The sequence below is a fragment of the Lynx canadensis genome, chromosome B3, assembly GCF_007474595.2.
Source record: "Lynx canadensis isolate LIC74 chromosome B3, mLynCan4.pri.v2, whole genome shotgun sequence".
Classification (NCBI taxonomy): Eukaryota; Metazoa; Chordata; class Mammalia; order Carnivora; family Felidae; genus Lynx; species Lynx canadensis.
The window spans coordinates 136,273,878-136,290,084 of NC_044308.2; the positions used below are offsets into that span (position 1 = coordinate 136,273,878).

The 16,207-nt window shown below is 47.1% G+C and overlaps 1 protein-coding gene across 4 annotated transcripts in view; it reads right to left on the reverse strand.

The window, feature by feature from the left end:
• Window positions 1-1,553: 1,553 nt before the first annotated feature.
• DDX24 (DEAD-box helicase 24) overlaps window positions 1,554-16,207 on the reverse strand; it is a 33,199-nt gene continuing 18,545 nt past the window's right edge. For 3 of the 4 annotated variants that reach the window (XM_030319868.2, XM_030319865.2, XM_030319867.2), the window contains exons 3-9: window positions 13,201-13,713; window positions 12,002-12,155; window positions 11,203-11,718; window positions 9,016-9,091; window positions 5,553-5,741; window positions 4,068-4,197; window positions 1,554-2,112 (exon numbers count right to left, since the gene is read on the reverse strand). In XM_030319868.2, the coding sequence (XP_030175728.1) occupies window positions 1,832-2,112; window positions 4,068-4,197; window positions 5,553-5,741; window positions 9,016-9,091; window positions 11,203-11,718; window positions 12,002-12,155; window positions 13,201-13,713 (1,859 nt within the window). In that variant the 3' untranslated portion in view covers window positions 1,554-1,831. The other variant, XM_030319869.2, reaches the window with a different exon arrangement.

Genomic DNA, 16,207 nt, shown 5'->3' on the forward strand with positions numbered 1-16,207 from the left:
GGAGCCTGGAGCCTGCTTCCGATTCTGTGTCTCCCTCTCTCTGCTCCTCCCCTGCTCACACGCTGCCTCTCTCTCAAAGATAAAGATTAAAAACAAAAACCTACTCCTTTAACATATTACGCCACCAAAAAATGAAAAGAATCTCCTGTTAGGAGACAAGAACAGGATGTCAACAGACATCAGTGGATCTGTCTGTGATCCATTCACGACTCAGGTGCTGCTAAGATTCCTTAAACCTGTTTAAACCTCCCCTGTACTATTCAGATAATGGAGAGTCCCCTGCCTCTTCCAACAGCTGTCACTCAAGAACTGATCTGTCAGACTAGGACTGTTTTCTACTACAATCTCCCCTCCAGGTCACTGGTGACCCTGGGGAGACATTCCTTGGCAACACTGCTGTCTGTCCTTTTAAGACAAGCAGTTTTCTGAACTTGCCCTGAGCCCATAAGTTAATACTCACGGTTCTAACCCCAGGTCTGCCACCTGGCTGCTCTGCGATCCTGAGCACGTCTTAAGTGCTCAGTATCCACCTTCTCAACTACAAAAAGGTACTGGGACTGGTATGTCAGGACCTTGTCACGTTAAATGATAAAACAGATGAAAGTGCCCACCGGTGTTTAGTACTTGGTTCAACACTCAGTGATCCCCGATTTTGAGTTCAGGCCAGCTGTCCCGTTGTAGTTACACGGGGGCTGAGAGAACGCCGCCGCCATCCTGCCAACCTTGTCAACCATGAAGCCGAGGAGACACCTGTTTAGAAGCCCAGGCTTAGCTGTGAAGAAATCTATGCTTCTCTGGCAACTGTGGCTATTTACCCAGACTAGGCCAGAGAAAGCTCGGGTGGCACCAGAAGGTCACCAGTTCCCTCAGCAGGTACTTACACGATGCCCTGACCTAAGCCCCAGGGCTGCAAGGGATCATAAAAACAGCCTATGCCGTCGAGGAGCTTGGCAGAGACAATACAACGTGCCACGTGCTAGGAAGAGGGTGAGCACGGCTACTGTGGGAGCCACAGGACACTATGTCCTCCTGGGGGCTCAGGGACCCAAAGTACACACCGCAGTGCTCAGGGATGGGAAAGGAAAGCAGGCGGAGGGACAAGCTTGTATAAAAGGCTCAGGATAAGGGAAGCGGCACGTGGGACCCACGGGCAACAATCCGTTCAGCCACGCAGAGGAGGGGAGCGAAAAGGCGGGAGAAACCGGCCAGCACCAGAGCCCGAGTGCCTCGCAATGCCAGACTCAGCCCGCTGTCACTGGCCTCCCCACAAGTGGCTCTGACGTTAAGGAAGCCTGTATTCTCTTGGGACCCAAGGATGGCAGCCTCTTCCCTGCCCATCTTGCAGAGTGGCTCAGACAAGGCAAAAGCTGTGAGTGAGTGCTAGAGAGCTAAAGAGCCGTTAGGGGTCTGCTGCGGAGAAAAGCAGCAACACGCGCGAAGGCGTGCTGCTCCACCCACACCGTCCAGTGGGATGACACACACCCCACATGCATCCTGCAGCCAAAGGATTAGCGTGGCTGCGTTCCGGCTAAAAACTCAGGATACCATGCTGGTTCTGACTACCGTTTTTAATTGAGAAAACCAAGCTGAACGTACAAGAAGCCTGTACACACTGGAATACAGAAATACATAAGCTGCTGCATAGAACTCTTACTCCAAACAACACAAACGTGCACAAGGTCTCGCCTGCAGTGGGCGCTGGCAAGGAAGAGGGAGATTTCTATGACCGGGGTGGACAGTGGAGTGGAATGCAAAGTGGGCAGGTTTTCCATACAACCAGAGAACACAGAAACAACGTGCCGTCACCCACAGACTCTGACCTGGAGCGTGGTTAGTTTGCACTTGTACTTGGCTGCGGCTGTTCCTGCTGCTGCTCTTTCGGCTTCTTCTTCTTCTTCTTCTTCTTCTTCTTCTGTTTGGCCAGGCAGCTCAAAGCAGACTCACCATCTCTTGGGGCAGACGTGAGCGTGGGCAGCCTGCCACACTGAGTTGGATACTTGGTTTTCAGGTCATCTTTGAACAACGGCTGGGAGAGTAAATGGCGCAGCTCCTTCTTCAAGACCTTCATCTGCTTTTGTCTCCTACGCTCTTCTTGCTGGTCAGTTTTTCTTCCTTAAAACACAATACAAAACATCATATTTATTGTGATTTGTAGCAGCATTTTGTTTCCCTCGATGGATACTTGTGATGAAAAATGTTTTAGGGGTACATGGGTGGCTCGGTTGGTTATGCTTCCAGCTTCGGCTCAGGTCATGATCTCACGGTTGGTGGGTTCGAGACCTGCGTCGGGCTCTGTGCTGACAACTCAGAGCCTGGGGCCTGGTTCGGATTCTGTGTCTCCCTCTCTCTCTGCCCCTCCCCTGCTCATGCTCTATCTCTGTCTCAAAAATAAATAAAACGTTAAAAAAATTTTTTTTTTTTTTTAAGAAAAATGTTTTAGAACTCTTGGAGAACCAAGGCTCAAAACTTCTCTATGGAAGCTAGAGTTGGCTAACTTCCAACACCATTTAGGAGGGGGATACTCAGGGCCACCGTTGTCTTCACTCAAAAAAAAAAGTCTCGGGGCGCCTGGGTGGCGCAGTCGGTTAAGCGTCCGACTTCAGCCAGGTCACGATCTCGCGGTCCATGAGTTCGAGCCCCGCGTCGGGCTCTGGGCTGATGGCTCGGAGCCTGGAGCCTGTTTCCGATTCTGTGTCTCCCTCTCTCTCTGCCCCTCCCCCGTTCATGCTCTGTCTCTCTCTGGCCCAAAAATAAATAAACGTTGAAAAAAAAAATTAAAAACAAAAAACAAAAACAAAAACAAACAAAAAAAAAAAAGTCTCTAAGACCAGAATCCTCTCCATTTTACAGTCAAGGTCACTTGCTGAAGGTCACAGAGCTAGCTAGCTAGCTGTCAAACTGAGATTAAAACCCAGGTTTCCTGACTTGAAGCCAATTTTCTTCCTATGACCATTGTGACTCAATAGGTACAAAGCCTCCAGGAGACTGTGAACACCGTCCGCAGCCCAGCTCTCCTGTACCTCACCACCAGCACTGACTGCACCTGTGGAGGCCTGCACAGTCAAGGCCTCCACACCAGCCTGTCCTCAGGAAGGGAAGCCAGGGCCTGACCTGTCAACAGCCCACGCTTGAGCTAACAGAAGGAACAGCTCCTTGTCACCAAGCCCGCTGGTTTGGTTCCCAGCTTCCATATTGAGCAGATAGCTTAAGTCAGCCTCCCAATCTGTTGGCTTTGGCACCGAGAAAGCCAACACCTCAGCTGAGCTGCCCACCTGTGGGATGGAAAGAACACTGGATCTAACTCTGGTGTCATCAGTTCTAGATTTGGTTCTACCACTGCTTAGACTCAAGAGCTTTCCTAGAGCAGGGACCACGCAGAGTCATCCCTGGATCCTTAGGCTCTTGCCCACATTCAGAATAGGGGCTCAGGAAAGGCCCAGTAGTAGAGCTGTTTCCCTGTGCAAACTGCTCCTTTTCTGTGAGCCTCTAGTTTCCATACGTAAAAGGACAGTAATTCCTGCTGTTTATCTGTTTATGTCCGGAGACCATGAAGGTCAGAGGAGATGATAAACAGTAACAATAATGATCATAAATACCTTAAAATGTACCAAATACTTTCTATTTGCTAAGGCACTGTGACAGGCACTTTACACTCATCAACTCAAGCCATCTTTGCAATAACCCCAGGAGGTAGGAACTTTAGGACCTGCGTCTTATACATGATGACAGCCTAGGTACAAAAGAGAGGTTAAGGAACTCAACCTGGTCACACAGCCAGTTAAGGGAATGGACCAGCACTGGCTGCCAGGCCACAGAGCCTACCCCTAATGTTGCTATACTCCACTGCCTTTCCACATGAAGGAGGCAGCCGAAGGCTCCAGACAAATGAGACAGAGGGAACAAAGGCCAAGGGCCGTAGGCTCATCTGGGACTGAAGCCTGTTACAAAGAAAGAAAAGGCATCTTGCTGATTTTAAAAGGACCCATGGTTGTGAGGAGGTTCCAACCAGACAAAAGTTGAAGGGAAAATGCTGAATGTATCCTTCAAATCCCACCCAGCCCACTCACCCTTATACATCTCTTCTTCCAGCTCAATCTCAAGGGCAGCTGCTGCCTGCTCGATCCAAGAGTTGTGCAGACACGCCTGGAAGTTCCGATATTCAGCTTTCTCAATCTGCCGAGCTAAATGTATTCGTTCCTGGGGGAAAGGAGTAGAGAGTGTTCATCTGACAGAAGGTTCAGCCTCTAGGAAGCAAAGGCTCATAGAAGTTGTGGTTTTCAAAAAAGCCCCTGAGATCAGCTCCCATCAAAATGAGTCTGTTCTGGTTCCTGACAAAAGCAAAGAGGGCAATCAGCGCACGAGTGGGCACAAATGAAATCACAAGAGCCAGCTTTCCAAATGACAAACCTGAACAGCCCCACCTGGTGGAAGCTCACCGCAGTTGGACTGCCAATCTCCAGGTGTCCAGAGGGAACTCTTTTCCCCAGGCACCACCGACAGCTCCCAAGCTGAGCTGGGACCCTGAACCACCCCAATAGTCCTGAGTTAGGGCCCCACTGTGACTGATCACAGGGTCGACAAAGTCAGAGAACTGCCTTCTCTCTTCCGTGTCGTCCTTTGCCAAAAACATTTCAACTCTCCTGCTTGTGGGTGTTGGGGCCAGGCTGCAATGACAGGAAACACGGGAAAAATGGAAGAGACCTTGTGGTGTGGGGGAAAGGAGCCACAGGAAGCCAGGGTGGCTCCCAACCTTCCTAACGGGAAATCCTCTGTCATCTCCATTCTTCCAAGCTCACCTCCCACTGTATTTCCCCACACGGCTAACACTCCTTTCGAGCCAGAGGAACCAACAGTCCTTGAACTGTTCCATGCTTTTGCTCCCTCAATTCCTGGAATTCTGTCTGCTCTCTACCTCTCTACAGGCGAGAAGCTTGGAGGAAACCTCCTCTCCTACCAATATAACCACAATGCCCACCAGTGCCATGGTGTTCCATTTGTACCTAAACTTCAGCACGGGCTCAGCCTGCCTCACGAGCCAGTGGATCTCTATGGAAGAAAACCCACCCTGCTTTGGTACCTGACACACGATGGCCCACAGTTAGCAGCACCTACTCAGCTGAATGCATACTGAGTTAAAATGTAAAACCCCAAAGGTAGGAATTATTGGCATTTGCTTCAGGAACGTGACAAACCTTTAGTATGTGCCTCAGCGAGACAAGCTGACCTTACTTCCCTACAACCACCGGATGCAATGTCCAGGCGGCCACACTCATGGTCCTTGTCCAGTGGACAGGGAGTGGCAGAGGCTCCAGGGGCAGGCAGTGAAGAAAGGGCTCAAGAAGAAAATTCCCTAGGTTTTTGCACACTCATCAATTTCTCTCTCCCACCACATCCAGTGTCCCCATTCCTTTTTTTAACGAATCTGCCTGTTAGCTGTTGGCAGAATCATTACTTAGTTTCTAAGGTTTCTACTGCCAGAGCCTCCCAGCAAGGTGAGGCTGTGGCGTGATCCCTTCCCTCGTTAGCACTGGGTTTGTAACTTTTATTTCTACCTTGACTGCATCCATGTACTTTGTCTGCACAGGAAACAGTGGGATGTCCTCATCTTTCTTGAGGGTTTTATAAATCTTCTTAAAGTTGATCACATCCTCAGGCCCAATCAGCATAAGGCTGAGGCCCTCATTGGTGGCCCGAGCGGTTCGACCGCTTCGGTGGACATAGATCTCCGAGGTGCGAGGAACCTGCCAAAGGCGGAACCGGGAAGTCAACGTGTGGCCGTCACCCAACATGCTCTTCCCCTCAGGGCCAGCAGCCCAATGCTGGACCTCCCTCCCTCCCAGTCAGGCAGCAGAAACCTCTCCAGCAATGTGGACCGATCCAGCCCTTCTCCCTTAGTCCTAATTCTTCAGCCCATTCACTGTGCAGGGTCTGCCTTCCCATGGCCCCTGTTCTGCCCTCCCCTGCTTCCAGACCCTCGTGACCACCCAAAAGAACAATGACAGTCACTTCTTATTTCTTCTCTCGTCCTCCCCACTTTCCCTGACCCAACCCAAAACTGCCATTGTAATCTTCCTGAGCCAAAGCTCTGACCACAATTCCCACTCTAACTAAAGAAACTCTGCGGGTTCTTCAGTAACTCTACATGAATGACTGAACATGGTAATCAGAACCAACATTTACTGAGTGGTTACAACGGGCCAGGCAATTTTTTGAAAACTTTTTTTTTTTCAACGTTTTTATTTTATTTTGGGGACAGAGAGAGACAGAGCATGAACGGGGGAGGGGCAGAGAGAGAGGGAGACACAGAACCGGAAACAGGCTCCAGGCTCTGAGCCATCAGCCCAGAGCCCGACACGGGGCTCGAACGCACGGACCGCAAGATCGTGACCTGGCTGAAGTCGGACGCTTAACCGACTGCGCCACCCAGGCGGCCCAAGGGCCAGGCAATTTTAAGCATTTGCATGTATTATCTCACTTACTCCTCACAAACAGCAACACAAAATAGATGCTTTCGTGATTATCCATATTATAGACCAGGAAACTGAAACACACAGATGTTAAGCGATACCCCCTAATAAACAGTGGAGCCACAATTTGAACCACAGCAGTCCAACTTCAAAGTCTATGCTGACCTCTGGGCTCCACTGCCTCCACTCTCATATATACTGGACATGTCACCCACAGGTGTGGATGGGCGCTGACAATCCCTTCCCACTCCTGTGGCACACACCACTGATCAACAACAGCCTTCTCCACCGAGTCCAGATAACACGATCATTTCCAATGCAGCTCTCAGCGCCGCTATGAACCGTTCATAATGGTGCTAGAAATGAGGTCTATTGGCCATTCTTCACTTTGTTCTCCCAACATACACCCCAACTCATGGCCAACTGCCCACTTCCGCACGTTCCTTCCTCCTTCCACCTCTACATACCCAGATCCTCCCCATTCTTAAATGCAAAGCATCTTTTACAAAGTTCTTTCCGACCTCCCAAACTGGAAGTTACTTTTCTCTCCCATTGTATTTTACAACTTTCTAACACCTTCTGCCTTAAATTACGGCTATGGTCGTTTCATCTCCTCTAGTGGACTTGATACTTCTCTGGGGCCAGGATTATGCTTTGTTCATCTGGATATCTCCCACAAAGACTGACTCAGCCTCCTTCGCCCAAAAAAGGATGAAGAAAGATTTGCTAAACAGAACTGGCAGCCTGAAAGACTTTTTAAAGCATGAGGAATTAGAAAGGAGAAATAATAATGCCAGATAGCTACCATTTACTGGGTACTTAGCACTGTGGGAGGTGTTCATCAGCAGGAGCCCATTTAATTCTCATCATCACCCTAGGGTTTCAGCAGCATTATGACTCCCAGTTTACAAACAATGACACCGAAAACCAGAGATGCCAAGTAACGTGCCCAAAGCTAACCAACTATGAAGCAGGCCACAAGCATTCAAACGCTCCAAGTGTGGTTTTGGAGCCCATATTCCTAACCACCACGCTATGCTAATATTCACCATGTGCATGCATAATTAATGTCAGTATCAATAGCAGCTGACATTTAGTAAGTGCTTAGGATGTGCCTTGTGTTTTTCTAAGCTCTTCACACACAATAACTTAGTTCACTTTAATAAGAACTCAGAGGGGCGCCTGGGTGGCTCCGTCGGTTAATCATCCGACTTCAGCTCAGGTCATAATCTCACAGTTTGTGAGTTCAAGCCCCACGTGGGGCTCTGTGCTGACTGCTCAGAGTCTGGAGCCTGCTTCGGATTCTGTGTCCCCTCTCTCTGCCTGCCCCTCCCCTACTCATGCTCTGTCTCTCTCTCTTGAAAATAAACATTAAAATAAAAAAAAAATTAGAAAAGTAGATACTATAATAACTTCCATTTAACAAATAAAAACATACGGTTTAAAGAGATTAAAATAGCTTGCGTAAAGTTACATGGCTGGGATTTAAGCCCAGGAAGGTCTTAAGCTACCACACTCTTCTATTTCTCTATACCAGGATAGCCAGTTTACATGCTACTATGCCCATTCCATGAAAGAAAACAAGACTCTAACCTGCCAAGTAAGTATCAATTAGTTTGTCCAAATCAGAGAAAAGGACGATGTGACATCAGAAATGCCAAGAGGTTTTTTAAGAATAAATCTCATGAGGGGCGCCTGGGTGGCTCAGTCGGTTAAGGGTCCGACTTCGGCTCAGGTCATGATCTCATGGTTCATGAGTTCGAGCCCCGAGTGGGGCTCTGTGTTGACAGCGTGGAACCTAGAGCCTGGTTCGGATTCTGTGCCTCACTCTCTGCCCCTTCCCCACTCCTGCGTGCACGTACTCTCTCTCTTAAAAATAAGCAAACATTAGAAAAAATTAAAAAAAAAAAAAGAATAAATCTCACAAACTCTTGAATGCAGAGAACAACTGGAGAGTTGACTGGGCGGGCGGGGGGGGGGGGGTGATGGGCACTGAGGAGGGCCCTTGTTGGGATGAGCACTGGGTATTGTATGTAAGCGATGAATCACGAGAATCTACCACCAAAGCCAAGAGCACACTGTATACGCTGCATGTTAGCCAACTTGACAATAAATTATATATTAAAAAAAAAAAAGAAATCTCATGAGTATTCTGAAAGTGACAGCGGCTGGTCAGTCACTAGACGCCAGTGGTACTCTGCTGCATGAGGCTCTGGGACCAACAATTCCTCCTCCCTCCTGCTCCCTCCCCAAACCTTCACCTAAAAAATTCCCCAGTCAGGGGCGCCTGGGTGGCTCAGTCGGTTGAGCGTCCGACTTCAGCCAGGTCACGATCTCGCGGTCCGTGAGTTCGAGCCCCGCGTCAGGCTCTGGGCTGACGGCTCAGAGCCTGGAGCCTGTTTCCGATTCTGTGTCTCCCTCTCTCTCTGCCCCTCCCCCGTTCATGCTCTGTCTCTCTCTGTCCCAAAAATAAATAAAAAACGTTGAAAAAAAAAATTAAAAAAAAAAAAATTCCCCAGTTAGCACAACAAAGTCTCTACTACCCTACCTGGTAATGGATGACATGTTGGACTTTAGGGATATCCAGACCCCGAGCTGCCACATCTGTTGCCAGGAGAACACAACTGTGGTGGAGAGACAAAGCTCATTAATAACAACTAACAGCTCTCATTAATCAAATTCTTACCACCTGCTGAATACACTAGATAAAGAAACTGAGGCTCAGACAGATTAACTCCCAAGGCATAAACACGGTCGTTCACTTGTGAAGCCAGGATCCAAAGTGGGGTCTCGCTGACCGCAATCGACAAGCCACACCCTGCAATAAAAGGCTACCTTCAGTAACTTAAATGAGGTCAAGCCCATTCTAGGTCAGGGACCTCGTCTTCTATCACCATCCCACTTACTTCCCTCACATACACTTTCCTCGCTTTCCTTCAAACATGCCAAACATGCTCTGGCCTCTAAGCCATTAAACTTGCTACACCTTAGGCCTTACAAGGTCTTCCTCAGACATTCCGGTTTCCTTGCTTTGTCCACACTCTGCTACAATCCCTCCTTCTTAGAGAAACCTCCCTGACCATACCCCACAGTCTGCACAACTCTGCTCCTCAGCACTCAGCAACACCTTACAAACTACAGACTTGCTTTTCAATTTATCATCTCCCTCCACTGGAACGTAACCCTCATAACAGTAAGGACTTTGCACTATTCACTGTTCTATTACCTAGAACAGTGCCCGGTTGATAGTAAGCATGACATAATTTCACTGGGTAATGTTTCTTAATGTGTGCGTACTTCAGAGAAAGTCAAAAGCACCTGAGTCTTCAAAACGTATGTCTTCAAAACGTAAGATTCTGGGCTTTTCAGAATCCCCACTCCCTGTAGCTCTGATGTAGGGCACAAGAATGTGATGCAAATTAAAATTTATAAAACATTAAACCGCAGCTCTAAGTCAATGGCGGCAACTTTTTCTATAAAGTGCCAGATGATAAATCACTTTGGGCTTTGAAACTACTCAACTTTTGCTGTTCTCTGTGCAAAAGCAGCCAGAAACAATAAATAAATGGGCCCTGCTGTGTTCCAATAACACTGTACTTATAAAAACAAGCAGTGAGCCAGATTTGGTCCATGGGCCATCGTTTCCTACTCTCTGATCAAGTAAACCACTAAATTCTATCTGGCAACATTCCAAGGGAGGTAAACCAGACACTTGTTCTGGAAACTAATCACTGTGTAACCGGACAAAACACTGTGCAGAAGTCAATCAAGACTCAACCTCAACCTTCACAGGCCCTTATCCTGATGACATGCACACTGCTGTCTGAGCATCAGTCTGGCCCAAAAAGAGATGCACAGTGACAGCACAGTAGGACACAGCATGCACTCTGGGCCTGACATGCTTGTCTGAGGCCCAGCTCTGTCACTTTCAGGATGAGAAACCTTGGGCAAGCTTTCCTAGATCTTACTGTTTTCAATCTATAAAATGAGAATAATGATAATAAATGATACGAAATAAGTATTAAAGCTAATGTTTAGCAAGTGCACACTATGGGCCAAGCATTGTTCTAAATGCTTTATATGTATAAGTTAATTTAACCTATGCAACAACCTCTCAATTAGCTTCTATTATTATACTGTTATGCTAATTATGAGAGAAGTGAAACACAACTGAAGTAATTTGGTCAGCTAGAAGTGGCACAGCCAAGGTCTTGACCTCAAGCAATCTGATTCTCTCTTTTTAACCATGAATCTATTCTGCTCCTTCTCAAAGATGTTAGAATTCAATGAATGTGGTCATGTATTTAAAACGCCACCATAATACTTACTGTATCATTAAGTGTTCAGTAACAGTTGGTATTATCGTCACCATTACTCATTATTTTTTGAGAGAGAGCAGGAGCAGAAGAGCAGAGAGAGAAGCAGAGAGAAAATCGTAAGCAAGCTCTGTGCTCAATCCTACAACTATGAGATTACCTAAGTCAAAATCAAGAGCTTAACCGACTGAGCCACCCAGGAGCCCCTACCATTACTCATTGTTAAGAAAGTTTCTGTTGGGCATTATTAGCAACTAAATGCATTAGTGAGAGTAAGCCTGCTTCGTGATGTGCAAAAAAGGACTACCTTCTACCGATAAGGCCTCCATGTCAGAAGGTAGCTTCCCACCCTCTCCCACCGTCCTGGCAACCTTGATGTAATGGCTAGAGCCTGGGTTCTGGGTACAGGCCTGACTTACTCTTCCAGACGGGCAAACTGCTCCAGGTTTCTGAGCCTCTGCTTCTGGTGCATGCAGGCATGTAGGGTCAGTGGCATGATATCTAGGACTTTGAGGAGCCCAGAGAGGCGTTTGATGCAGGAGATGCTGTTGGCAAACACTAACGTGCGGCCCGGATACTGCATCAGGAAGTAGTACAGATAGAAGTCTTTCTCATCAGCCTCACAGTGAATCTTGGTCTCTGTCAGTGTCTCCACTGTGGCCTCATTTCTGGTGAGATCAATGACCTTGGGCTTGCCCCTCATACCAATCTTCTGCACGAGGAGATCAAGTTTGGCAGTTTTGTCAATTTTCTTCGTGTGCTTCTTATGAAGGATTCGAGCAGGAGCTTGATGTACCAGGGTCAGCGTGGCAGAAAAAATAAGGGTCTGTCTCTTTGGATTGTATTGGGAGTCACTAAGCATCTCTAGCAGCTGTGAGAGCTCAGCAAAGTGGCCTTTCTCAACCATTCGATCAGCCTCATCGACCACAAGGCACCTGCAGATCCAGACAGATCCACATAACCTGGTTAGTAGCAGGAGTCATTTACAGCACACTCGACTACCATCGCAGCTCTCAACAGAGACACACACACATGCCACCACCTCCAGGGCCTCAACTAACCTTCCTCATGCACACTGGGTTTTCTAAAGGCCCAAGTCTGGCTGGCACTACACTGTGGCACACAGTGATAAGGAGAAGGTATTGCATATACTACCATGCCACCCCAGGTCCACTTCAGAAAGGGAGGGAAAGGGAAAGCAGAGGTACTGTCACTTACCTGAGCTGCTTAAGATTGCTCAAATGAGGGTGCTTTTCTTTAATTAGCTCCCACAGCCGGCCCGGAGTGGCAATCACAATCTCGGGCTGGCGGTTCAGCATCCTCTGCTGTTTCTGCGTAGACATTCCACCAACCAAAATAGCAGTTTTAATTCCTATGGTACACAAAATATGAGAGACCCTGTTATTCAGTCTGGCTGCTTATTTTCTGCCGTGGCTGACATAGGTGCTCCCAGATTAGCAGAGGCAATCAACCACCAGGACAGCTCCCGTCTCTTTTTGGATAGCGCTAAAAGAGTGGGCCTGGCCTAACCGTTGGTGTCGCTCCTAGAAGGCACATCAAGTCTTCTGTGGTCTAGGCCTTGCCTGCTTCCCCAACCTCATTTCTTTCTACTCCCTCCCATCAACAACAGAAGACCTGGATTCAAACCCAGGCATATTTACATCCAAAGTTCCCGGAAAACTGAGCAGCAGCGCACAATGCTGGGAAAGATGTCACTCTGCAGCTATCACACAGCTCCCTAGGAACCCTGCCATCCCCCTCAATTAGAATGACTCTGAACCTCCTCTAATAGCCTACTGTTCTGTTCTCTTCTCTCGCGGAGGACTTCTCAAGGTATCCAATGTGGAAAGAACACATAGGATCATACAGGCAAAGTGCTTAGCAAAATGCCTGGCACACAGTAAGAGCTCGGTAAGTACTGCTGCTTTTAGTATAAAGTTAAAATTCACACTGTGCAGCCCATCCCAAAAGGAATTCCCTCAAAGAGTAAGTTCAACACCCCAAGCCAGAGGTTGGCAAACTTTTTCTTAAAGGGTCGATAGTAAACATTTTGGCCTAGTGAGTTAAATGGCTCCTACTTCATTCTGCCTTGATAGTGCAAAAGCAGCCACAGACACAATGTAAACAAATGGGTATGGCTGCACTTTCTTTACACTTTGCCCATCTCTGCCCTAAGCATCCACCATATGCAATAAATAACTAACTACCCATGCATCTAGAACGGCATTAGCTGTGTGTCATTCTCAGGAGAACTGACAAAGCATCAAACAATTTCTGTAAGGCCTAATTCTCTGGCAGGAGAGGAAGATTGCCCCTAAAGGGTAGGAGCCACAGTTCATTCACCTGTGCCACCCCGGCATCTAGGATCCTCTAGGATCCTCGGAAATATTTATTAAATGGAATTAAACAAACCTCACCTGTAAACTTGGCCACGGCATCAATATGTTGCTTAACCTGGACAGCGAGCTCCCTGGTAGGAGTCAGAACCAGTCCAAGTAAAGGGCGCTTCGGATGTGCTTTACAGGTGGCGGTTTTGCCACCCAGCTCTTGCTTTAACCCTCCAGTCTGCTCTTCATCCAGCTTTTCCTCTTTGCCTTCATCCTGCTTGGGGATGGCCTTCTCCCTGATCAGGGAAGAAGGTCCTTCACCAGCATCATCATCGCAGAGGGGCAGCGCCGGGTCCGACACGGCAGCTCCAGTCTCGATCTTGCTGGGTGGCGCTCTAGCCTTCACTCCAGCTTCACTGGGCAGGGCTTCTCCCTCAGTTCCAATCTCATCAGGCAAAACTCCAGACTCAGTTCCGGCCTCGGTCCCGGCCTCGCTAGGTAATGCTCCTGGGTTCCCTAGAGTTGGACTGGGCTTCTTTTTCGCCTGCCACTGCAGTACTGCATGGATCATTGGAATGGCAAAGGCAAGGGTTTTCCCACTTCCTTAGAAGTAAAACAAAAACAAAAACGGTGTGAACCAACAAACGCACATACCTTTTCTCTGGGGCTCTTTCTTTTACACAGACTAAGGGATCCTGAAATAGCCAAGTGCCAGGCTGACCAACCCCAAGCTCCTCCACCCAGCAGATTCCCCCACAGCACTGCAACCAGAGGCATCTGGAATTAAAAGCCGAAAAAAAGTCTGGCAGACTAGCCCTGAGGCCTAAGGTCACCAATGTGAACTACACACAAAGTCCACGCACTGAAACTCTAAACAGGTAGACAAGTTTTGTGTGTGTGTGTTGTCACTGTTGTGAAGAAACAACACCACATTAGGGTATGAGGAATGGAAACCTGTGTATAGTTTTCCAAGACCTTAGATGGAGAAGGTGGGAGTAGAAGACAATTTTTTTAGTTTTTTTTTTTTTTTTTTTTCAACGTTTATTTATTTTTGGGACAGAGAGAGACAGAGCATGAACGGGGGAGGGGCAGAGAGAGAGGGAGACACAGAATCGGAAACAGGCTCCAGGCTCTGAGCCATCAGCCCAGAGCCCGACGCGGGGCTCGAACTCACGGACCGCGAGATCGTGACCTGGCTGAAGTCGGACGCTTAACCGACTGCGCCACCCAGGTGCCCCCAATTTTTTTAGTTTTTGAGAAAACTTTAAATCAGCACACTTTTCTCTATGTTTGAACATGGTCAAACTGACCTTTGAATGTATATGACGCCCTAATTCACATCCTCTAGGTGGTTAATACAAGCCAACAAGACACTGCAAGTTGAGAATTTAAAGTAGTTCCAAAGTTATAATGCCCCAAGCAAAAGCAAATAAATGATCTCTGGAGGAAGAAACCTTTATCATAAGCCTCAAAGAATTCTCTCTAGTAATTTTCAGAGGAAAATGAGCAGCTCTCAGTTAAAAAAAAAAAAAATAACCCACAAGAAAACAAGGTATACTATGAGCAAGAACTGTAAGAGAGCAAAACAGACCCGTTAACACTTCAGATAAAATGGCACTTTTCATCAGAAACCATCAAAGCTAGAAGACAGTACTACATCTTTATTTGAACACCTGAAAAAAAAAATCTGACAACACAGAACTCTACACTTAGCAGAAATTCCTTTCAAAACAAATGTAAAATAGGGGCGCCTGGGTGGCGCAGTCGGTTAAGCGTCCGACTTCAGCCAGGTCACGATCTCGCGGTCCGTGAGTTCGAGCCCCGCGTCAGGCTCTGGGCTGATGGCTCAGAGCCTGGAGCCTGTTCCGATTCTGTGTCTCCCTCTCTCTCTGCCCCTCCCCCATTCATGCTTTGTCTCTCTCTGTCCCAAAAATAAATAAACGTTGGAAAAAAAAAAAAATTAAAAAAAAAAAAACAAATGTAAAATAAAGACATTTAGGCACACAGAAGCTGAACAGTTTATCATCAGCAGGACCTGGACTACAGGAAGTACTAAAGGGAGCATCTTCTGTGCAAAAGATGCTACTGGATGCGATTCTGGATCTGTACAAAGTAAGAGCACCAAAAATGGTGATGGTAACATGGGTAAACAAGAAAGATGTCTTTTTCTTATTTAAACATATTTTTTAAGTTTAAACTTATTTAAACTTAAAATTACTATACATAAAAACGTATTTTGGATTTCTAAAGTATATAGCAAAAAGCAAAAAGGAGAGGAGAAATAGAAATATATTTTTGTAGGGTTCTTGTACTATATATAAAATATATTATTACTTGAAGGAAGAGCATAACATATTAAAGATATATACTATGAATCCAAAAGCAACCACTGAAAGGAAATAACAGAGTTACAGCTAACAATAAAAGATATAAAATGTCATCACAAAAAATATTCAATCCCAAAGCAGAGGAAAAAGAGAATAGCAAATAGCAAAACAACATATTACAACCCAACCATTACCAATAATCAAATTAAATATAAATGACCTCAACAAATAAGACTGTCAGACTCAAGAGCAAGACCCAAGTATATGCTGTCTACAAGGATGCCATTTTGTTTTATTTTTTTCCTTACAAGTCTCAGTTTAACATAAAGCATATTTTATAAAGATGAAAAGCCAGTGAAGAGGTACATAGGGCAAGGTCTGGAAGGGTCCCAAGTGCAAGGGCTTCTGTCCCTGTGGAATGGGGGCACACCACCCTCCCAGCACACAGATATGTTCATCAACCTGGAAGCTCCAAGAAACCCACTTTAAATACAAAGACATAAGTAGGTTAAAAGTACAAGTGTGGGGGCGCCGCGGTGGCTCAGTCAGTTGGGCGTCTGACTTCAGCTCAGGTCACGATCTCACAGTCCGTGAGTTCGAGCCCCACATCGGGCTCTGTGTTGATGGCTCAGAGCCTGGAGCCGGCTTCGGATTCTGTGTCTCCCTCTCTCTCTGCCCCTCCCCTGCTCATGCTCTCTCTCTGTCTCAAAAATAAATAAAAACATTTGGGGCGCCTGGGTGGCGCAGTCAGTTAAGCGTCCGACTTCAGC